Source organism: Salvia hispanica, chromosome 6 (assembly GCF_029641045.1).
Source record: "Salvia hispanica isolate PSC_SH4W2 chromosome 6, Shi_PSC_v1, whole genome shotgun sequence".
Lineage (NCBI taxonomy): Eukaryota > Viridiplantae > Streptophyta > Magnoliopsida > Lamiales > Lamiaceae > Salvia > Salvia hispanica.
In genome coordinates, this window is record NC_142697.1 from 17,566,449 (window position 1) to 17,589,927 (window position 23,479).

The 23,479-nt window shown below is 36.9% G+C and overlaps 4 protein-coding genes across 9 annotated transcripts; all 4 read left to right on the plus strand.

The window, feature by feature from the left end:
* The first annotated feature begins 201 nt into the window (after positions 1-201).
* Positions 202-1,904, plus strand: LOC125203917 (11S globulin-like). The gene is made up of 4 exons (XM_048102431.2): positions 202-533; positions 608-867; positions 941-1,357; positions 1,428-1,904. Exons 1-4 carry the CDS (start codon positions 236-238, stop codon positions 1,812-1,814), a joined length of 1,362 nt encoding a protein of 453 aa, XP_047958388.1. The 5' UTR covers positions 202-235; the 3' UTR covers positions 1,815-1,904.
* A 1,231-nt stretch (positions 1,905-3,135) lies between these two features.
* On the plus strand, positions 3,136-5,024 carry LOC125203915 (11S globulin seed storage protein 1-like). The gene is made up of 4 exons (XM_048102430.2): positions 3,136-3,465; positions 3,549-3,805; positions 3,971-4,429; positions 4,505-5,024. The coding sequence occupies exons 1-4, from the start codon at positions 3,174-3,176 to the stop codon at positions 4,898-4,900; spliced, it is 1,404 nt and encodes a 467-aa protein (XP_047958387.1). The 5' UTR covers positions 3,136-3,173; the 3' UTR covers positions 4,901-5,024.
* A 4,331-nt stretch (positions 5,025-9,355) lies between these two features.
* MEF9 (mitochondrial editing factor 9) lies at positions 9,356-15,509 on the plus strand. 6 transcript variants are annotated; one of them, XM_089061317.1, is made up of 6 exons: positions 9,356-12,338; positions 12,608-12,717; positions 12,902-13,281; positions 13,932-14,183; positions 14,725-14,957; positions 15,043-15,509. In XM_089061317.1, the coding sequence occupies exon 1, from the start codon at positions 9,408-9,410 to the stop codon at positions 11,448-11,450; it is 2,043 nt and encodes a 680-aa protein (XP_088917443.1). In that variant the 5' UTR covers positions 9,356-9,407; the 3' UTR covers positions 11,451-12,338; positions 12,608-12,717; positions 12,902-13,281; positions 13,932-14,183; positions 14,725-14,957; positions 15,043-15,509. The 6 variants fall into 6 exon arrangements, with proteins under 6 accessions (XP_088917443.1, XP_088917442.1, XP_088917444.1 ...); XM_089061316.1 differs by having other exon boundaries at positions 9,356-12,298; XM_089061318.1 differs by having other exon boundaries at positions 9,356-11,507.
* A 5,733-nt stretch (positions 15,510-21,242) lies between these two features.
* LOC125204729 (pollen Ole e I family allergen protein) lies at positions 21,243-22,153 on the plus strand. Its single transcript, XM_048103441.2, has 2 exons — positions 21,243-21,577; positions 21,648-22,153. Exons 1-2 carry the CDS (start codon positions 21,459-21,461, stop codon positions 21,967-21,969), a joined length of 441 nt encoding a protein of 146 aa, XP_047959398.1. The 5' UTR covers positions 21,243-21,458; the 3' UTR covers positions 21,970-22,153.
* Positions 22,154-23,479: the final 1,326 nt, after the last annotated feature.

The window sequence follows — 23,479 nt, forward strand, 5'->3', positions numbered from 1 at the left end:
TGTATCCATGCACAAACAAACAGAAACTCTGGTTCAAAATTCAAGCATTCTCAGATAAAGAAAGCCACCTGCCTTGAGAAAAAATCATAGGTGGAAGCCATTAAAGCTCTCTACACATGCACACTGCAAGATGGCAAACTCCATCTGATTATGTGTCAATCGCAAACACCATGTTTTCCCCTATAAATTCCCATCACCTTTCTACTGAAAATTCATCTCCTCACAACAATCAGCCATGGCTAGAACCTTCTTCTCAGCTCTCAGCCTTGTTCTGCTCATCAGCTCGGCCTCTGCCTACAAGGGCAGCGGCGGCAGCGCAAGCTGGCAGAAGGGCGAGTGCGATATCACCAGGATCAACGCCCAAGAACCATCCTTCCGCGTAGAATCAGAAGGCGGAGTCTCAGAGTTCTGGGACCACAACTCCGAGGACTTCCAGTGCGCCGGTGTGTCGTTCCACCGCCACATCATCCGCACCAGAGGGCTCATGCTTCCTGCATATCACAATGCTCCAGTCCTTGCCTACGTTCTTCAAGGTCTGATTCTCCTCTACTTATAATTATATACTGATAAGTGAGGAGTAACATTTATTTATATTGTTTCATTGCAGGTAGGGGTATTTTCGGAGTGGTGATTTCGGGCTGCCCAGAGACATTTGAGTCGCCGCAGCAGCAACCAGAGAAGGAGGTGAGGGGAGGAAAGTTCAGCACCGATCGCCACCAGCAAATCGAGTACTTGAAGCAGGGTGATGTCATCGCAATCAGAGCCGGAGATGCTCACTGGACTTACAACAACGGCGACGAAGAGCTCGTCATCGTAGTTGTGCAAGACAACTCCAACAACGCCAACCAGCTAGACCAAAACCCCAGGGTGGGATTAACAATCTCTAATTAAGTTAGGAAAAGAGTAGTAGTAATTAACAAAGAGAGTGTTTTGCATGCAGTCGTTCTTGCTGGCCGGAAACCCGGAGATTGCGCAGCAGCAGGAGCAGATGAAGCGATTCAGAGGCAGCCGCGGGCAACAGCACGAGATGGGCAACATTTTCAGGGGACTAAGCAATGAGATCTTGGCAGAGGCGTTCGATGTGGACGAGGAGACCGCGAGGAAGCTCAAGAGCGAGAAGGACGAGAGAGGCCCCATTGTGATCGTGGAGAAGGAGCTCCAGGTCATCAAGCCTCCATTCCGCCACAACGGCCTTGAGGAGACCGTTTGCAGCGCCAAGATCAGAGAGAACATCAACAACCCCTCACGCGCCGACATCTACAACCCCCAGGCTGGCCGCCTCTCCACCGTCAACAGCTTCACCTTCCCCCTCCTCAACTACCTGCGTCTCAGCTTCGCCAAGGCCGTCCTTTACAGGGTAAACTCACACTCACTCACCACATCAGCTTGCGGCATGTCGCTCACTAATTGATTTGAGTGAAGTGCAGAATGCGATAATGGCGCCACACTGGTTGACAAACGCACACAGCATAATGTACATCACACGTGGCGAGAGCCGAGTTCAGGTGGTGAACCACAAGGGGCAGGCGGTGTTCGACGGGCAGGTGAGGGCAGGGCAAGTGCTGGTGGTGCCTCAGAACTTCGCGGTGGTGAAGCAGGCGAACGAGGAGGGGTGCGAGTGGGTGGAGTTCCAGACCAACGCCAACGCCATGATCAACACACTCAGTGGCCGCACCTCCGCAATGAGGGGGCTGCCACTCGACGTCGTGGCCAACGCGTACCAGATATCCAGAGAGGAGGCAGAGAGGATCAAGTATTCGCGCCAGGAGACTCTCTTCTTTAGCGGATCTAGGTCGTCATATGCTACACAGTAAAATGTTTCTCTTCTCTGTATGAGACCAATAATAATGGCCGGTTGATATACCGTTATAAATATATCCCTCGCTGTTTGAGTTTTGCATCAATTTACTATCTTTTCTTTTCTAACTACTACTATTAAATTTATTTTTCAGCTTACAACGTCACAGATAAATTCTGAAACTCAAACTCTCAATATCACTCAGATATCTATGTTTGCAATATCAATAAAATTGTTTGGATCCTAAATTTATGGAGTATTAGATAGTTAAATGATTAACTAATAATAATTGAATTACAATTTTTAATTTAATTATTAATTGAGATAACCATAATATTAATATTCGGCCATCACTAGCCCTGTTTAGAGAAACAGGTAAGTTACACATAGTTTTAATATTTATGTGGTAAAGCAGAATTTCATCACAGTAACAAATAACTACTGTTTGATCATTTTTAAATTAACATGTAAAATCAGACTCCAAGATTTTTTTTTAATAATTCTATATTTTTAGGTTTGCCGATTAAAGATAATGTAAATTAAGTAGTACGTATATCATATACGCACAAAATTAAACATTGTCATTTTGCGTGTACTCTTAAAAGCTTACACCTTGTCGATACAATGTATTCTTATATGTTAAAATCAAGTAAACAAAATTTATCGCAGGCTTTCATATTTCCAAAAATATAACAATCGGGAGTATTATTTTTTGCTCACACATCATCTGTCAAGTAGATAATTGACCATATAATTTTTTGCAGGCTATTATATTTTCAAAAATAAAACAATATAATATTAAATGATAGTAATTACATGATTATATTTATGAGTGAATGTCCGAAATGATAGGGATAAAATTGACCATTTATTGGAAAGAATATGAAATATCATGACAAAATTGTTGTAGTGTGCATTCATTTTTTTTATCAATCAGATGCATAAGGGGCATCCATAACGCCGCGGGCCGGACCGCACTTGGGTCCTGGCCCGCAGCCCAGCGAACAATTTTAGGGAATCAATACACATGAATCTAAAAAGAAAAAAATTGCACCTCATGTATCTAAAACATTTGAAATATTTGATGGTAGTACTCAAATTTCTCCACCAATATTAATTCACATAGAGACGAAACATGTCAATTTATCCATGCACAACAAACATATGAAAATTGTATTTATTCTCAGATAAAGAAAGCCACATGCCTTGAGACAAAATCATAGGTGGAAGCCATTAAAGCTCTGTTAGACATGCATAGTGCAAATGGCAAACTCCCTCTCCTTATGTGTCAATACCAATCGCCTCTTTTTCCCTCTATAAATCTCCTTGCTTTTCCTTACTAAATATTCACATCTCTGAATAAGCATAAGCAGCCATGGCCACAACCTTCCTCTCTGCCTTGAGCCTCGCTCTACTCCTCAGCTCCGCCTCCGCCTACAATTACAGAGGCGGAAGCTGGCAGCAGGGCGAGTGCGATATCACTAGGATCAACGCCATGGAGCCCTCGTTCCGCCTCCAATCCGAAGGCGGTGTTTCCGAGTTCTGGGATCACAACGCCAACGACTTCCAGTGCGCCGGCATCTCCCTGCACCGCCACACCATCCACACCAGAGGCCTTTTTCTCCCTGTCTACCACAATGCTCCCATGCTTGTCTATGTTCTTCAAGGTTTCATCTATTTTCCATTTCCACACTTAAACATTTTTATGATAACATTGTTGTAATTGGGTATCTTGTTATTGGATGTTCAGGCAGTGGCATTTATGGAGTGACGATTTCTGGGTGCCCGGAAACCTTCGAGTCGCCCCAGCAATCGCCGGATCAGGGGATGAGGAGCCAAAAATTCGGTGATCGTCATCAGCAGATCGGCTTCTTGAAACAGGGCGATGTGGTCGCAATCAGAGCCGGAGATGCTCACTGGGCCTACAACAACGGCGACCAAGACCTCGTCGTCGTTGTCTTGCAAGACAACTCCAACAATGCCAACCAGCTCGACCAGAACCCTAGGGTAATATTCCATCCGTTCCGTATTAATAGAGTCATATTCTTTTTTGGAACGTTCCAACGTACTAATTTGATTAATTTCTATTTCTAGAGAAGTACTTGCTTATATTTTACTATTTCTTACTTTATTCTCTGCATTTAACATACTAAACTGTGTGGTTTTCTACAGTCATTCTTCCTAGCTGGAAACCCGAACTGGGGACAGGAGCAACAGAAGGAGCAGCTGCGTTTCCACGGTGAGAGACGCCACGAACAGAAACAGCACGAGTTCGGGAACGTGTTCAAGGGAATGAGCGTGGAGAGCCTGGCAGAGGCGTTCGACGTGGACGAGGAGACAGCGAGGAAGCTGCAGAGCGAGAATGACGAGAGAGGAATGATAGTGATCGTAGGCAAGGGTCTGCAGGTGATCAAGTCACCATTGAGGGAGAGGGAGAGGGAGACAGAGAGCAGGGAATACAACGGAATCGACGAGACCATTTGCAGCACCAAGAACAAGGTCAACGTGGACAGTCCCTCACGCGCCGCCATCTACAACCCCCAGGCCGGCCGCTTCTCCACCGTCAACCGCTTCACCCTTCCCCTCCTCCAATTCATCCAGCTCAGCTTCGCCAAGGGCTCTCTTCACAGGGTATCAAATTAAACTCAATTATGTATGCACATGCATTGTGATGATGAGATTTGAAATTGTGTATAATAAAACCAGAATGCAATAATGGCGCCACACTGGTTGACCAACGCCCACAGCATTCTATACATCACCCGTGGTGACAAGTTCATCCAGGTGGTGAACCACAAGGGGCAGGCAGTGTTCGAGGGGCAGGTCCGGGCAGGGCAGGTGCTGGTGGTGCCTCAGAACTTCGCGGTGTTGAAGCAAGCCGGCGAGCAGGGATGCGAGTGGGTGGAGTTCCAGACCAACGCCAACGCCATGATCAACACACTCAGCGGCCGCACCTCCGCCCTCAGGGGACTGCCCGTAGACGTCGTCGCCAACGCCTACCAGATATCGAGAGAGGAGGCAGAGACCATCAAGAATTCGCGAAGGGAGACGCTTCTTTTCAGCGCCAGCAGGCCTTCAACCAGAAGAGTTGCTTCTGCTTGAAGAAGGTTCCAATTTAGGGGACTCTAATTTCAATAATAATGAGACTAGTCATGTCATGTCATGTATGCGCACGTGTTTTTTGGAACATGAAATATCAATAACAACTCAAAACTCTTATTCTAAACTTGCATTTTTAGTTTAGTAGTACTCCGGTATGAAATTACTCCTAGTAATATCAATAATAAGATTTATATTGGAGCATGAAATATACATCTTTCCTGGTGTTATAACCAACAAAAATTAAAGTTTTTAAAAAGTTGGATCTGGTTGAAGCGTTATGAAAACCACACTAGTATTAATGAGAAGAGGGAAGGAGCTCAAGCCGAGGATACCTTTCCCACGCACTTTGGGTGGAACTTCAAAGCTGGCCTTTGATGTGATTCAGTATCCTTAAACCATAGGCCTCCCATTTGATTATTTCAAGTATTTCACGAATCAATAGCAACTAAATAAAAATATATATAAAAATAGCAACTTCTTTAGCTGCAATTGCATAATACACATTTTTTATCTAGTGGATAGTAGTTCGGTTTATATTATGGTTAATTGGTAATGGATATGTACATTTGCCGCATCTGCCCAAAAGGTTTGCTTATGCTAATTATTCTTAAGTAATCTCAATCCCATCACTTTTAGTTTTATAAATATTTGTGATATTTGAAATAGCAATTCTTATTTATTTATGCTTTTGGTTTCCACCACAAACTAGTACTCCATAATTTTATTCTTATAGGAGTATCTAATTATTGAAGCAGGCCAGATTGAGATATACCATCAACCAAAAAAACTCTCTTCACTGTTGGTGTAGTGGAAACACAACATGGTGCTGTGCTATAAAACGGCGTCGCTTTTATGTCGAGTTGCTTTTTTTTCTTTGTTATTGGTATATATTAGGAGTACTCCTACTATTTACTCCATCTGTCCACGAAAAATAAGAAACATTGTGAATGATACGGGTTTTAATATGCAATTGGAAAAGTAAGAAAGAAGAGAAAAAAAATAAGAGAGAAGTAGTCCATATTATTAGTAAGAGAGAAGTTGTTGAAAACTGTTCTTTTGATTGAACTACATAAATGGTACTTGATCTTTGACTTTTTGTGACATTACATCATTTTGCATATTGATATAATTTTATTTATTATTGCATATTGATATAATTATATGTTGTATATATATATATATGAGTCCTATTATCCACAAATCCACTCTTAGAGACCGAACCACCGAACCATACCAAATTAGGGCTTTTAGATCTAGTTTTTTATGGATAAGATACAGAAATTTATAAATTATTTTCGCCTTCATCACAAGCCTATTTTAATTCATCTGAAGGTAAATAAGTCATACTAACATGTTACGAAGATTTAACTTCGTTCCAGAATATATTACTTCATTCTAGTAGGTTTTTACTTCATTCCAGTAGGTTTTTACTTCATTCCAGCACGTAAATGTGGTTTCGCCGTCGCGTGTCGTTCTTTCTCTCTACAATATCTATTACCAACGCCATGCGCTAATATGGTTTAATAAACACATGGAATAATGTAATAAATTGTTGGAATGAAGTATGTGTAGAAGCATTTGAAGTACAGAATGAAGTAATAAACCTATATACTGAAGTAAAATGGGCTTGTAATGAAGCCGAAAAAATTTTCACAGCAGCACATCTCATCAAAAAAACTAGATCTAATGGCCCAGATTTGGTCTCTAGTTCGGTCTTTAAAATTGGTTCGACATTGATCACAACTCTATATATATATATATATATATATATATATATATATAACTGTGTGTGTGTACGCGTACTTTAAAATACTAAATAGTTAATTTAAGTGTATGCTAATATGAACGTGTGCATGAAAATATGGAAACATACTGTGCATTAACATATATATTTGTACGGTCTTAAATATGTATATAGTTATAAAAGTGAATTTTGACAAGTATCTTAATTATTAAGTAAGCTCTATTTTTATATATATTTTTTTATTTAGAATATTAAATGATTATGTTGTAATTTATCTTCATCCCATAATATATGTGGGTGACACATTACTATAAGCTTCACTATATACATGCTATTTGGATTAATCATATTTTAATTAATAGGCATAAGTCGGCAAGTTAGACGTGAACTTTGATATATAATTGTACATATTTATGACAAAAAAAGAAAGAGATAGGGAAGGAGAGAAAAACGAAAGAACAAAAACATGCGAGAAATTTATGGTCAAGGGTTATAAATCAAGAGTTGGAATCAGAAGTTCAATAAGTTTACTCATCGTAATCAGGTGTGTATAAATCACACTTTTGATTTTACATATTTTTATGTGATTGATTGCTATGTGTTAAATTAGAGTGAATATTTGAATTATATGATGTAAGACTAAAATGGTTATGTGTTATTTGATATTGATGGTGGATTATGATGTGGATATGTGATTTGTGTAACGCATATGTTTATCTATAGTATTGGAGTTAATTGATGGAATATATGGATATGTTATTGGTGCAATGAATATATTGATGTATGATATTGGAATTCTTTGAATCATGGAATTAAAGTGGATATGTGACAATCTTGCCATGGGTCTGATATCAGTGGTAATGAAAATAGACCTACGAGTCATATTCAATGATGGACCTACGGGTCAAAGAATATATGTAAAGAGGGACCTTCGTGGAAAGGTTAAATCAAAGAGGGGCCTTCGTGGAAAGGTCAATATGCAAAGAGAGGCCTTCGTGGAAAGGTCAAAAAACAAAGAGGGGCTTTCGTGGAAAGGTCAAATAATGAAAAGGGACCTTCGGGTCGTATACAATGGAAATCCCGGGCATATACCAGGCTTGATCTGTCACAGAATAATGAAAAAAACGGAGAGGCATATGCATATGAATATTAAATTGTTTATGATATTTATTACTTCTGGTGATATATTTTGGTTAAAGAATATGTTTGATTTTTGAACTGTGGAATTAAAGGTAAGGTTTATATACACTGAGTTGTGGCTCATATAAACCACTAATATTTTCAGGAATAAGATATGAGTGAAGTATTTGGTTGAGGTGAGTCGTAGGAATTGCACATGTTATCAGGGTCGGCGGCTGACGCGTTTTGGCAACCTTCACCTCCTAATCATTTCTGCATGTAAATAAGTGTATAGTATACAGAAAAGTGAGAGGGTCCCACTGCAGTTTAGAATGGTTTGAAATATGTACTTGATATATATTGGTTTTTGAAATTTTATAATATGTGTGTTTTATTTATTTGAAGTGTGGTTATTTATTTTAAATTTTAAATTTATTTATAATAAGTGCATACGTCATAAGGGTTGAGGTGTGACACTTTTGCACATAAATGGTATCTGATCTTTATTTTATATCGTTTTTAGTACCCTTGACAAAAATAACTCTAGATACCAAACATGTGATTTTTTTGTTATGGAGGATATTTTTAGAAATTTCAATTAAATGGTACCAAACATGTGATTTTTTTCCCTTCCAATTTTTTATTTCTTCTTTATTAGTTTCTTCTTCTTTCTTTTTTCTTCATTTTCTTCTTTCTTTTTAGTATTTTATCTTCATTTCTTCTTTCTTTTTTCTTAAAGGTTGTGTTTCCTCTTTTTTCTATTCTCTTCTTTTTCTTCTTTCTTTTAAGTGTTTTATACATACATCTAATTGCATTCATAATATAAATTAAGAACAAAAACGATATAAAATAAAGATCAGGTAAAAGATCAGGCACTATTTATGTAGTTCACTCCTTTTTTAAATGTGCTCTATTTTTCATGGACAATTAAAAATGACAAATGTGCTCTATTTTTTTTTAGACGGAGGAAATATGTTTTTTTTAAGTAATTTAGTTAGTTAAATGGTAGTAATAGTTAATTTGCTATTCTTAATAATTAGATCTTTGAATGATAGTGTACTAGTTAATTTGGAATTAGGACTAATATTTATATGACAGTATAAGGGGAACTGATCTTTTATTTCTTACTATGAATTTATATGGGTCATTTAATTAATTAGTTGCTCAAAGCAATAGTTATATTTTATATTAAACCGTTTATTTAATTTTGTTAATGAACTTCGGAGAGTAACTAAATTTTTCAAACAATAGAATTCCATATGTTAGAATAGTGTATTTTTAAAATTTTATTTTGCAGGCTTGCATTGTTGTAATTATTAACAAGTGTTGTAAAATGGCTGATTAAAAATACATTTTGTTAATACAGTTATAAGATAATTACCAATTAAAGTTGACAAAATCATAAAGAACATAAATATATAAAAGGGAGAAAAAAAAAGGCAAGTAAACATCAATGCGGCAAGTAAATATAATCATGAGATATTTTAATTTTTAATTAGTAAAATAAGTAATTAAAATTTAATTATTAAAGAAACTGAACTAGTACTATAATGAAGAAGAAAAGAAAAATCAAAGTAAAAAATGCAGCTTCATTTTATGATTCCAATTAATTCAAATTAATTAAGAATCGCCAATTAAGTAAAAATGCAGCGTGATTTTAGTGAGTGTAGAGGATTCATCGCCAATAGTAGGAGATCACAGCGGACGCGGCTCACCGCCTCTACTGTTGCCACTCATCATCTGCGTCTGATGCTTCCGAGGCTCCTGAGCAGTCGGAGATTTAAATTCCATGGTAATCGGGTCTTTTCAACTCTGATAACTCGGTCTCACGTCCCACCGGAAATCCTTCATGCCAATAAAAAAATCACAGCGTTGATCCGAACTGACCGCCTCGATGAAGCCAGGGCTTTTTTCGATGGCTTGTGGCAGCGGAACACCGTCACGTGGAATTCAATGCTCAGCGGCTATGTCAAACGTCGCGAGATTGCGAAAGCGCGGTGGCTGTTCGACGAAATGCCTGAGAGAGATTTGGTTTCGTGGAATTTGATGATTTCGGGTTATATGTCGTGTCGGGGGAGAAGGTATGTAGAAGAAGGTAGGCAATTATTCGATGAAATGCCTGAGAGAAGTGTTGTTTCCTGGAACACTATGATCAGTGGCTATGCGAAGAATGGAAGGGTGGATGATGCTTTCACGCTGTTTAACGCTATGCCTGAGAAGAATGTGGTTACTTGGAATGCGATTATCACAGGGCTCTTGGATAATGGTCGCGTGAAGACAGCTTGTGAGCTTTTTAGAGCAATGCCGGAGAGAGATGCTGCTTCGCTTAGTGCAATGGTTTCTGGACTGATTCAGAATGACCAGCTTGATGAGGCTGGGATGCTTTTGTTGGAATACAGGGAACTTGGAGAGGGGGTGGATGACTTAATCCATGCTTATAATACTTTGATTGCTGGATATGGTCAGAAGGGAAGGGTTAGGGATGCTCGGCGCCTTTTTGATAAGATACCCCTTTGCAGTGATGATGGAAGTGGGCGAAAATCAAGGTTTGAGAGGAATGTGGTTTCTTGGAATTCAATGATCATGGCCTATGTAAAAGTTAGGGATATGGATTCTGCAAGTAATTTGTTTAATGAGATGGAGAGCCGGGATATTGTCACGTGGAACACTATGATTAGTGGTTATGTTAATGCATCTGATATGGAAACTGCCACAAAACTGTTCTTTGATATGAAAACTCCTGATATTTTGTCATGGAACTCGATCATCTCAGGGTATGCACGGGCAGGGAAGATGCAACTTGCTCTTGATTTTTTCCAGAAAATGCCTCAGAAGAACCAAGTTTCTTGGAATACTATGATAGCTGGATATGAAAAGAATGGAGGCATCAAAGAAGCGGTAGAACTGTTTCATTGTATGCAGGCGGAAGGAGAGAAACCAGACAGACATACTTTGTCTTCCCTTCTTAGCATTTGTGCTGAATGTGCAGCTCAACTTACGGGCATGCAAGTTCATCAGTTGGTGACAAAGATAGTTATACCAGATAACCCTTTATATAACTCTCTCATTACCATGTATGCGAAATGTGGGGCTATATCTGAAGCCAGGACAGTATTCGATGAGATGAAATCTCAAAAGAATGTTATCTCTTGGAATGCTATGATTGGAGGGTATGCATCACATGGGTTTGCAAGGGAGGCATTGGAACTTTTTGAATCAATGAAGTGCTTTAAAGTGAAACCAACATATATCACATTCATATCAGTTTTGAGCGTGTGTGCACACAGTGGTCTAGTGGAAGAAGGCAGGTCGTATTTCAAATCCATGGTTGAAGATTTTGGAATTAAACCTAGAGTAGAACATTTTTCGTCTCTTGTGGATGTGGTTGGTAGGCATGGGAAGCTTGAGGAGGCAATGGATATCATTAATAGCATGCCAATTGAGCCGGACAAGGCTGTCTGGGGGGCACTTATGGGTGCTTGCAGAATGCACAACAATGTGGAGCTGGCAAAAATCGCAGCTCAAGCATTGATGAAGCTGGAACCGGAGAGCTCTGGCCCTTATGTTTTGCTGTACAATATGTTTGCTGACGCTGAAAGATGGAATGAAGCAGATGAAATCAGGATGGTTATGGAAAAGAACAACATTAAAAAGTCACGTGGTTATAGCAGGGTAGAATCTAGTTAATCGTATTAGGTGCGCTCCATTTGGAACTATGATGGAAGCATAGGGATTACCGTGCAGGTATTTTATTTACCTTTCATCTGTAGCTCCACCATGTGTATGCATGTGTTGTCCTCAACCGTAGTTGGTTGCCCATCAAAATGCGAGATTTGCTGGCCATAAAAATTTGAATTGAAGCTAGCTGCTGGGTAGAATGAGAGTTAATTCGTATATGGACTGGTTTTTTTTAGCATATCTTCTGAAAGATCTCTCTGGCTATAAACTGTCATGCTTTCGCATAACTGAATCAGTTTTAGTAGCATCACCTGTACAGCTCTCATTGTCATAAATTACCTTTGGGATTGAGATATCATACCACTTGACAATACATATAACATTCTTCAAAGTAAGTTCCACGAAGTGAAGCACTCTCTCTCATACACACAAATATAGATCGGAGGCATTCTTCAAAGAGATGTTGCAGATTACCATTAGTTTGAGGATAGTTTTGGTTGTCTTTAATTTTTATTCTTAGTTGTTTATTGTTGTCAAAAGTCTTGTTATTAATAGAGTTTTAGAGATTACCATTAGGAGTCTTTAGTTATTTTGAGATTATCATCTATGTTTCTATTTCTTTTCCAAAGTTGAGTAGAAGTAGGAGTTTTGTGTAGTTCTGTATAATACGTCTTTGAGGTTTGAAGAGGATCAAGGGAGGGGTACCCAGAGTCCGCAATGCCAGAGCCCTCAAACAACACGAAATCAAGGGGTACCCACTTCAGATTGAAAAAGGGGACATGACTTTGTAGTGGAAGTCGAGAATGCAGGAAAGCTTCCAGGTGAGCTCGTAGCGGATGACGACGGCAGAGAAGGGGGTAGGAGACGTCAAGGACATCTCATTATTATTAGTATTATGTACTTACTGTTTTGCTTAACTGTGTTGTTTCTTTTATGCTTGTTGATACGGTTTTTGTTTTCAATTTTGCGGAAATCAGATTTGAATCCTTTGTTTTATTCAGTTCTATTGTTTTGCTAGTTTTCCTGGGTATCAGTTGTCTTGTGCCTATTCATGTTTTTTATGCCTCTAGTCTCTTTCAGTCAGCTACCAATATTTTCTCTTGGGATCCAAAAAAACTGTTGTGCTTATCATGAAAACCCCCCTTACCCATTTCTCTCTCTCTTAGGTTTGAATTCAAAAGCAGAGGAGTGCGAAAAGGATATTCAGGGATGGAAGAAAAAGATCTCTGCTGCTACATAAAACATTTCATAGCATAATCGTCAGATTAAGTTTAAGGTGTGTTTGATCTCAAGAAAAAGTGGTCTAAGATTTAGTTTAATGACTTATATTCTTCAGAAACAATCTATTCTCGCCATGTATGATTCAGCACACATTGTAAATCTAACAGCTGCAATGTTCAAATATTCCAAGTTACAAGTAAAAATTAATAAATTAAGTTTACCTTGCTTTGTGACCACAGGTGAGTCTGATAGATCAATTGAGTTTTCGTAAACAAGAGATACTGGAGAAGTGTGAACTAGAGCACATTGACATTCCAAAAATCTCTGACCCTATGGATACTGGGTCATCAGGGCCAGGGCCCGTTATTTATTTCAGTACACTGAATAGATCGCTTCAGCAAAAGGCAAAACCATCTGAAAGGGAGAAGATCGAAGCAGATTTTGCACAGAAAGTTGCTGCATTGATTTCTGAAATTGAAAAAACTGCTCCAAATTTGAAGGCAGTAGATCAGTATGAAGTTGTCTTAGAGAAGGAAAGAGCTGCATCAAAAGAGTGGGAAGCAGCCAGAGATGAGCAGAATAAAATAACTTTGGATTACAACAAAGTTAAACAAATGAGGTACTGCAATTTCTGCAAAATATAGCTTGTACTATAACCTTTTGGCCTACATCTTTTTATTGAATCAGATACTGGCTTTTGATCTAATTTGTTTCTATTAATTGGCAAGGAAAGGTCTTTAGAGATCCTCTTTTTCTAGTATGAAGCAATATTTAATTCGTTTCTGGAGTGGCTATCCTCCCTTCATTGAGCTCAATTTGGATATACTTGTTGACACAGTTCCATATACGCCAAATAGAACCTCTGCTGATTTACTATATTAGTAAAATCCCAAGATGATAGGGTTTCGGTTCTACCTTTTAGATTATAAATTATTCGTAGAAAGTATGCCACCATGTGGTTTTCTTGTTCATCCTTCTCTCCTACCTGCTTCCGTATATATTTATTTATGAAATTATCTGCCTTTAACTGGTAGTCTTTCTCTAAATAATCGAAGATAAAGAAGAACAACATTTTGCTTATTATAGTGCTTGTTTTACATGTCATTGGACCCTGTCCTCAGCTCTAGATTTTGCTTTCATCTCCATATTATTTAAATCCTAGCCTTAGACTGATTCTCTATCATCAGCATGCTCTTGATTTTGCTCCATCTGTATTGTTATCTACCTAGTTTGTCAAGTCATGACCACTGATTTTCAAGTTGAATCCAGGCATGAATGATTCATGGCTGCTTTTAATCACATCTCAAATAACATTGACAAGATATACAATGAACTCACAAAAAGCAACACCCATGCGGTGGGTGGAACAGCATATCTGAACTTGGAGAACCCCGATGAGCCATACCTTTATGGCATAAAATACAGTGCTATGCCACCAACAAAGCGATACAGGGATATGTCACAACTATCTGGTGGTGAGAAGACCGTTGCGGCACTTGCTTTGCTCTTTGCCATCCACAGGTATTAAAAATGAAAGCAAAAAATTTCTGCATTTGGAAGTCCTTTTAGGTGTGACAAATGAAATTTGCTGCAATCCAGCTGTTAATTTTTTTCTTATCTTCATTTTTTCTGTGGATTCTTCTTGCAATTCAAAGAATATTTCTATTTAACTATGCCCATAATTATTCTTTACTTCAAATCTGGGATGTAACTTTCTGTTCCATCATAATATCTCTTCTTCTGATACCTTTGCAGTTCTCAACCTGCTTGTAGCTGTAAACTTAACGTGCATAAATTATCATGCTTTTTAATTTCTTTATATGTTGATATGTTGGTTGACATACTATATAAAATATTCTTTGCTCATCACCTTTAGTTTATTTATTACTGTTACTTTGATGCAAATATATCATCAGTGGTACAGATAATCCTATTTATTCAACAATGTTGTTGCTCAACGGAGTAGCTGTATACAGATTATCCATCATCTATTTCTGTTTTGAGTTCTGATATTATTTCACAAGAAGGAATTTTCTCACTAATCGTAACCTGGGATTCGCAGTTTCAAACCTTCACCGTTTTTCATATTGGATGAAGTGGATGCTGCATTAGACAATTTTGAATGTCGCCAAGGTTGCTAGCAAGCTTTATTCGAGCAAAATCTTGTGGAGGAGCGAAATTAGAGTGTGATGTTGACTTTGGATCTAGTTTCCAGAGCATCGTGATATCTCTCAAGGATAATTTTTACGATAAAGCTGACGCCTTGGTTGGTGCATATCGTGATTCTGAGCGAGGGTAAGAAATTCATCATTGTTTGCATTCTTGAGCTACTGCTTCCCTACCCAGTATGCAGATTCTGAACTTTATGCTTATTTTACAGATGCTCACGAACCTTGACGTTCGATTTAACCAAATACTGGTTGACGAACGCCCACAGCATTCTATACATCACCTGTGGCGATAAGTTCATTTAGGTGGTGAACCACAAGGGGCAGGCAGTGTTCAAGGGGCAGGTCCGGGAAGGGCAGGTGCTGGTGGTGGCCTCAGAACTTCGTGGTGTTGAAGCAAGCCGGCAAGCAGGGATGCGAGTGGGTGGAGTTCCAGACCAACGCCAACGCCAACGCCAACGCCATGATCAACGCACTCAGCAGCCGCACCTCTGCCCTCAGGAGACACTTCTTTTCAGCTCCAGCAGGCCTTCAACCAGAAGAGTTGCTTCTGCTTGAGGATGGTTCCAATTTAGGGGACTCTAATTTCAATAATAATGAGACTAGTCATGTATGCCCACAATGTTTTCGGAACATGAAAGTATCAATAACAACTCAACACTATCATTCTGAACTTGCATTTTTTTGTTTTGTAATTACCAAGGTACCATTGGCGGCGGGGTCAGTGACTATACCCCGTGCTGATTTGTAGGCACCTCAATGGGTGGGACAGCTGGCCCAAGGATTTAAAGCTGTTCCAGGGATCGATCTCCTGACCATTTGGTTAAGGATAGGCGAGTCTCATGCCACTCGACCACACCCCTTGGATTTCTGAACTTGCATTTTAATTATTCTAAACTTGCATTTTAATTAGGTGTTTTTTAGTTTAAGAGGATAAACAATGGTTTCCCATCTACCCTCATATATAATGACTCTAATCTCTAACCTATTGGTTGAAAGTGAAGGGCATTACTAGTTGAGTTGCACTTCATTATCTGCATTTTAATTAGGTTTAATAAGTAGTGTTAGTACTTTTTTCTTCTAGTATACTCTCTATCCCCGATTAAGAGTTACACTTTTTCATTTCGGTCCGTTCCCAATTAAGAGTCACACTTCATTTTTACCATAAATAGTAAGTAGGTCCCCCATTCCACTAACTCAATTCACTCGCATTTTATTATAAAATCAATATAAAAAAATGGGTCTCACATTCCACTAACTTTTTTCAACCAACTTTTCTTTGCATTTCTTAAAACCCGTGTCCGGTCAAAGTGTGACTCCTAATCGGGGACGGAGGAGTATTTCCTGCTAGAAATAATAACCAACAAAATTAAAGTTGTACTCCTAAAAAAGTTCGAGTCCTACTGCCATATCACAAAATTATCTGGAAGGGACATGTTAATGTCTAAACTTCACATATGTAATCATGAGTTATAAAAGTGGATGCGATTTTCCGGAGGAGGCATTCGTGTTCGTGGTGCTATTTTTTCGGAGAAATTTCTTGAATCATGCCGATGGGCTATGGCTATGAGTGTTTACAATACTCCCTCTGTCCCATTAGAAATGCAACGTTTTCCTTTTTTTAGGTTGTCCTACTAAAAATGAAATTTTTTCTAAAATGGAAACATCACTCTCTCTACTTTTTCCTCTCTCTTCATTAACTCACAAAACAACACTTGCATAAAATCCTGTGCCAGAAACCAAATGTTTCAAATTTATTGAAACGGAGGGAGTATTTGGCTAACAGTCTTGAGTTTGACGCAGCGACACGTTGACCGTAATGCGAAGTGCATGGCATCCAACTGGACACAGCCTACTTCAGTAAGTTCCGTATGTATTTCAAATGCACATTCGATTTAGCCCCCCACGTTGCTACAGTGATTAACATACGACTATCACCAATTTTGAACTTTAGTCACGTGCACCCACCAATTACCGTCAGCTTTTATTTAAATTATCATCAACAAGGGAATAGCACGACTTTTGTGGTTATAGATACAGCCACGGTTCAAAAACCGCATCTTCCAAATTTAAATCCAATTTTAGCTCTACAATAGCTCAACTTTGTAACTCTAGAGGTGTTCACGCTTCTAAAATCTTTTCACAAAAGTCAAGGCAGTTCTGGTTTTAGGCTTGAAACTAATAGTTTTGTGGCCAGTATTTTACCGGTTCAGAGCCGGTGCATAAAACTCAAATTCAAATATTGATTTTTCCTCCTCGGTGAATAATTGGTCGATGCTTCACCCTCAGTGAAAATTGATTTTTCAAAATCAAAATTCAGTTGCAAAAATCATTTGGTCATACATAAAGAGTTTTTTATTTTTTTTATTTTTTATAATGTCAATAATTAATGTTGGATGAAAGGATGATTTTTTTTTATAATAGATCCACATCATTGAATGTTTTGGAAAGAAATTATGTTCAAACAAGCAAATATGTCATGGTTACAGGAGTCTATCCATCGCGTATAGGCTTTAAAGACATCGTGGCAGAACCGTCGAGGTTAAGTAGGGACTTAACAGATCGAATGTAACAATACATAGACAAGTAAATCCCTTATGAATTTGATTTATTGATCATTACATAGAATTCAATTAAGATATTGTATGAAAGTATCGTTTCTTCTATTCTCCTTTGAGAATTGGAGGATTTTTGGTTGGATGGATTTAAAGGACTTAGGTTACAGGTGTGGTTCTGGGAGTATTGACCGCATCTTTTGGCGTAACTGGTTATTCCTTACCTCGGGACCAAATTAGTTATTGGGCGGTGAAAATTGTAACAGGTGTCCTGAGGCTATTCCTGTAATAGGATCGCCTTAATATTCGTCTGGCGAAGGCATAGTTTTCTTTTTTCTCTCAAATATCATTGAGAAATAGGAATCCGCGTTATCAAAGGATTTCCTGCGATTATTTCTAGTATGGAATGAGTCAATCATCCACTTTGGTATCTTATTGAACAAAAAGGGCGTTCCTCCATTGATCAAGAATTTCATTCACTTATAAGTTATAATTATATGTTAGATCTCTCCCTCGTTCTTTTAGTTATATGAGTACTATAGTAATTATGAAATGTGATTCCTATACATGGACGGACTAAAATAAAAAAACAGGATACCTACTCGTGGACTGAAGGAGTAAATATTATAATATATTATTCATTAGTACTTTGTTTATCATTATCAATTCATATTATATACTCTCTCAGTTCTATGTTACTCGCACTTTTATTTTTAGGTCATAAATTTGTGATTGGTTTTTTTAATACTATAATTAAATTATTTTAAAAATATAATGAGAATCACTTAATAAGAAACACTTATTACTATAAATGTAATTTTTATGGTTGAGTAAATTTTTATTTAGAGTAGTATTATTTGTTTTAATTCTTATAAGTTGGATTATGGGAGTAACTGAAAATATTACTTCCCTCATTTTTAATCTACTTTTGTTAGGTACGCATTTTGAGAAGAGTGAACTGTAAAAATGGTTCTTGGACTATGGGTTTATTTCGTCCATAGTCCCTGGACTTTAAAAATATCGCCAGTAGTCCCTAGACTAAGAGTTTATCTCGAAATTGGTCATTTTGACTTTTTTTTGTACGAAAATGCCCTTTTGAGGGGTTTTGGGAGGTTTGGGCAATTTGGTCTTTTTACACTTTTAACATTTTAAATATGATATTATTTCAGTTATATACTAAATTTGATATTATTTCAAAATTATCATTCTTCTTCCCTTTTGTCATTCTTCACTCTGTTTCTTTATTTCAATATTAGATTTAATTTCACAAAATTTTAAATTTTAATTTTTAAATATCAATAAATTTTTTTTAATTACAAAAATTATTAAATAAAAAAATTAATAGTCATAATCAATATTTGAAAGTGTATAATATTTAATCAATATGACAACGACTTAGTTTTAATCAATATTTAATAGTTTTAATCATAAATATATCATATAACACGATTTATTCTGAAATAAATATACATCTAAGGTAAGACTAATATAATTTTTGTTTATTAATTTGAAAACAATCAAAATTTACTAGTAATTTTCAACAAAAATACTCCTATATAAAAATTTTAGTAGGATCAAATTTTTAGTCAACTTTATAATATTCAATCACAAGCAATTATAACAACCGAACGAAGGCTAAATAGAATGGCTCTTATTTTTCCATCATGATTAATATTATTTGTGTGTACTTCTTCAATTCAGCTGAATATCATATTAAATAACAAAAATTAATTGTTTTAATCAATATTTATAGTGTCCATGAATTAATAGTTTAATTAAATTTTTTATTGATATTTAAAAATCAAAATTTAAAATTTAATTTTATAAAATTAAATATAATATTGAAATAAAAAAACAAAGTGAAGGATGACATAATGGAAGAAGAATGATAATTTTGAAATAATATCAAATTTAGTACATAACTGAAATAATATCAGATTTAAAATGTTAAAAGTGTAAAAAGACCATATTGCCCAAAACCCTCAAAACCCCTCAAAAAGGCATTTTCGTACAAAAAAAAAGCCAAAAGGACCAATTTCGAGATAAACCCAGGGACTACTGACGATATTTTTAAAGTTCAGGGACTATGGGCGAGATAAACCCATAGTCCAGAGACCATTTTTGAAGTTCACTCTTTTAAGAAATATAAAGAAAAATAGGTTGAGAAAGTTAATGAAATGTGGATACAACTTTTATATATTGATTGTATAATTAAAATATTAGTAAAATGAGTAAAGGAACGTGAAGTCTACTTACATTAATAAAAAGTGAAAGTTACAATAAATGAAGGGAAGACAAAAATGGCAAAAGTGGACTAAAAATAGAGAAGGGAGAATAGGAAATAAAATTAAGTTGCGATATAAGTAGATGTATGAAATTATTGATACTGTGGTTTAAGTTTGTGTTAAAATGATAATACCTCTTAAAGTGACACTGTGACACCACATATCCAATAATATTATAAACGTTACTCAACAATATTGCCACATGACAGCTTATTATTCGTCCACATATACAAATGATTGGTTATGAATAATTATATAGTGTTATTTTAAGAGGCGTGGTCTTTTTAACGCGTCCCTTTTAGTTTAATACAGATATATTAAGGGAAATGATGAGATAACAATATCTGTGGACTGCGGTACGAAAATTTGGGTATGAAAATGGATGCGAATTACTGGTATGAAATGAGGTATGTGTTGTAAAACGTAGTGAGGTTTGGGGTAAAATCGTAAATGAGCGAGAAGATTCAAATCGGAGAATGCAGAAAAGTAGAAGTAGGGGTGCTTAAACGGTTCTCCGGTTCTCGGTTAACCGGAATCGGAACCGGAACCTACCGGTTAATTGAGGAACCGGAACCGGAAGATCCGGTTCCGGTTCCGGTACCGGTTCCAACTTTTTAAATAACATCGGTTCCGGTTCGGAACCGGAACCGACCGGTTCCTAACCGGGAACCGGATTATAATTCAATTTTATTTTTTTATAATTTAATATACTTAAAAATCTAATTTATTGAATTAATTTTGAATTAAAGTAAAATAGTTTGAAACATTGAGTGATTTTTAGATTTAAATTTTTAATCTGTGATACTTTGAATCTATAATTATTTTCCTAATCCATTTTTTATGAACTAACTACAATGAGTAGAACATCATAAGTTTGTTTTTAGTTTTCAAAAGAACTTGTACAAATACAATATCATTTCATATGATATATTTATTACAAATTTATGTAACAATTCATTTAACATACGATTTTAACATATTTGTGAATAATTTATTAAGTGTTCCGGTATAAACCAAATAGTCACAACAATACCAATTAGTATTGGAAATTCCAATGAATACTATGTTTAGCCAAAAAAGGGAAAATGAAATTCAATTTTAAAACTCATTTTTTAAAAAAAAATTGCTAAAGTTTAGAACTCCTATTTTTGTATTAGTAAAAAATTGCTAACATAAACTAGTCCGACCCGGCCTACTACACTTGGCATCACTCTTATCTATATATGAATATTATTGTATTGTTGGTTTGTATTTTGTGTATTTATTTTAATTTTTAGGTATTATTTGTTATAATTCTAGATGTTGGATTATTATTTTTTTAGTATTGAACTATTTAAAATTATAAATAAATTCGGATTAAAATTACATATCGGTTCCGGTTCGGAACCGGAATCGACCGATTCTTAACCGGCCGGTTCCAAACCGGAACCGATCGATTCCGATTCCGATTCCGGTTCTTGAATTTATGAAAATTTAAAACCGATTAATCGGTCAACCGGTCCGGTTAGAACCGGAACCGGCCGAATAAGCGGGCCTAAGTAGAAGTATTGAAAATACAATAAACAAAGCACACACTCACGCCTCACGAGGAAGAAGACAGATAGACTGACAGACACAACGCTCTCTCTCTCTCTTCCTACACACAATTGTGATCCAAATAGACAAATAGAAGCAGTGCACAACTACTCCTCCCTCCTCTGTTACACAACACATACCCCCATTTCCATCACAAAATCCACTTATTGGGAAAACCATGAAAAAGATGTAGTAACATTCTTTGGTGTAGCAATGCCTATCAACAATCCAATCCTTGTTCTCACATCCATCATTTTCCTGGCCGCCTCATCAATGGCATTGCCCAGGCCCGGATTCCTCTACACAAGATCCAGAGGAACCTGCACTCCTCAGTAAATTAACGACCTAATTTCTGTACAATCAAAGTTTGGATCTTGAAATTAAAGTGGTTGTTTATTGCAGGTATTGGAGCAGCAGGAGCGAGTTGTGGCCCAAGATGGTTCCCCACAGCTCCACCGTGTCCAACGTTTTCGGGTCGCAGGCCTTGGAGCGCTTCCGCCCCGACCTCACGCTGCTGGAGGCGGCGGCCAGGAATACCGACGAAAACGTCTTCGCGCAGCTGCTCAAGGAGTCCACGGCGGCGCTGCTCAACTCCTACGCTAGAAAAGGCTATCCCTACGCCGCCTGGGAGGTCAAGACGCTGCTCATTCAGGCTCTCGTTTCCGACGCTGCCGCCGCCGCTCTGGCGGAGAGGTTTCTTCAAGCCAATCACAACTGTGCTTGATAAATAAACGAAAAATAGGAAAGATGAAATTAGGATGTGTTGAAAGCGATAGTTTGGATTTTGTTATCTGTAATTATTTGCTTTTTTCTTTTCATTGTGATTTAGTACTACTACAAGATTTAGATCGGATTATAATTTCTTCATATGCATCAACGAAAACAGGGTGAGATCTGGTGGTAGTGTATTTCTTGACTTTTTACTGACATTTTGAATAGGCTTCAGAATAGATATTGATAATTGGAAGAATTTTTGAATACTCATAATTTGTGTTGGATTAGGATTGGGGCCACTTCTTTTTTTCATCCCGACTTTAATTAGCTTCTAATATAGCAGAGACTCACATTAATTATGAGTCCTTATTATTGAAATTGTATATTGGATTGGATTGAGATAGTAAATAATTAGTATAGTAAATAATTGTGCATTTACTATAGGAATATTGAAGGAATAGTGCAAGTTCATGTGATAATCATAGTTGCGAGGAGAGAGTTGATTGTGATTTATGAGAGGTGCAGAAAATGCGGAGGGAGTGCATGCCTCTAAAATCATCACCATCCATATTTGCAAATTTTCTTTTTGTTGTAGAAAATTCCTCCAATGGTGTTGCAAATCCAAATCCCTTTTGTACTTATTTTGCGACTTTTTTTACAGTGTACACTAAATTTAGGCCAATTAATTTCTTTAGGTAAATAGAAATGTGTTTGGTTTTGGATAAATTAATTTAATTCGTTGTGCCAACACAACTTAATTAAATAGGATTAGTTACTTATCTCATTAACTAAACGCATTTATTTTGGGAGAAATTAATTCTTCATATGATAAATAGTAAAAGGCTTAAATCATGAGTGGTGAGCATATGTTTGTGAAATGGCAAAACAAAGTGCAAAAGTTATTCAAGTAAACAAACTCCTTCAGTGGCAGCAACACAAGGAAACCAACGGGCACATAAAAGCTAACAATGTCGTCACACTAAAAATTAGGATAAAACCAACTTAAAAATCCAATCAACCGAAAAAAAACTCACCTATAGTAAGGTTTCAAAAAGTGGACCAATATATCAAATTAACAATTAATTCTCACCCAAAATCAAATCTCCGTTGGAATGTGAGAATTTTGGTGCCAACATTTTGTCCACGATCTTAATTGTCAAATCAATTTTTTCTTCTCAAGCTCCCAACGCGGCACAAAATCTTAGAAGATTATTTTATTCTGAATATTCCATATCAACCATGAGTTAAAATAGAACAAAGAATATCAGAAAAAATCAAATTTCAAGAATCATTAGTTAAAACTGAGTATTAAGACACCACATACGAGTCTGTTAACAATTCACATATTAAAAGAAGGGATATTGACCCCTTAATATCATTGAACTTTAAAAAAAAATGGATTTTTCTCGTAAACTTTAAATTTAACAAATAATATCAAGAACTTTATCCGAATTTGTTATTTTTCACTAACAAAATTATTTTGGCTATATTAATGGATTGGAGAACAATTTTGGAGGGAC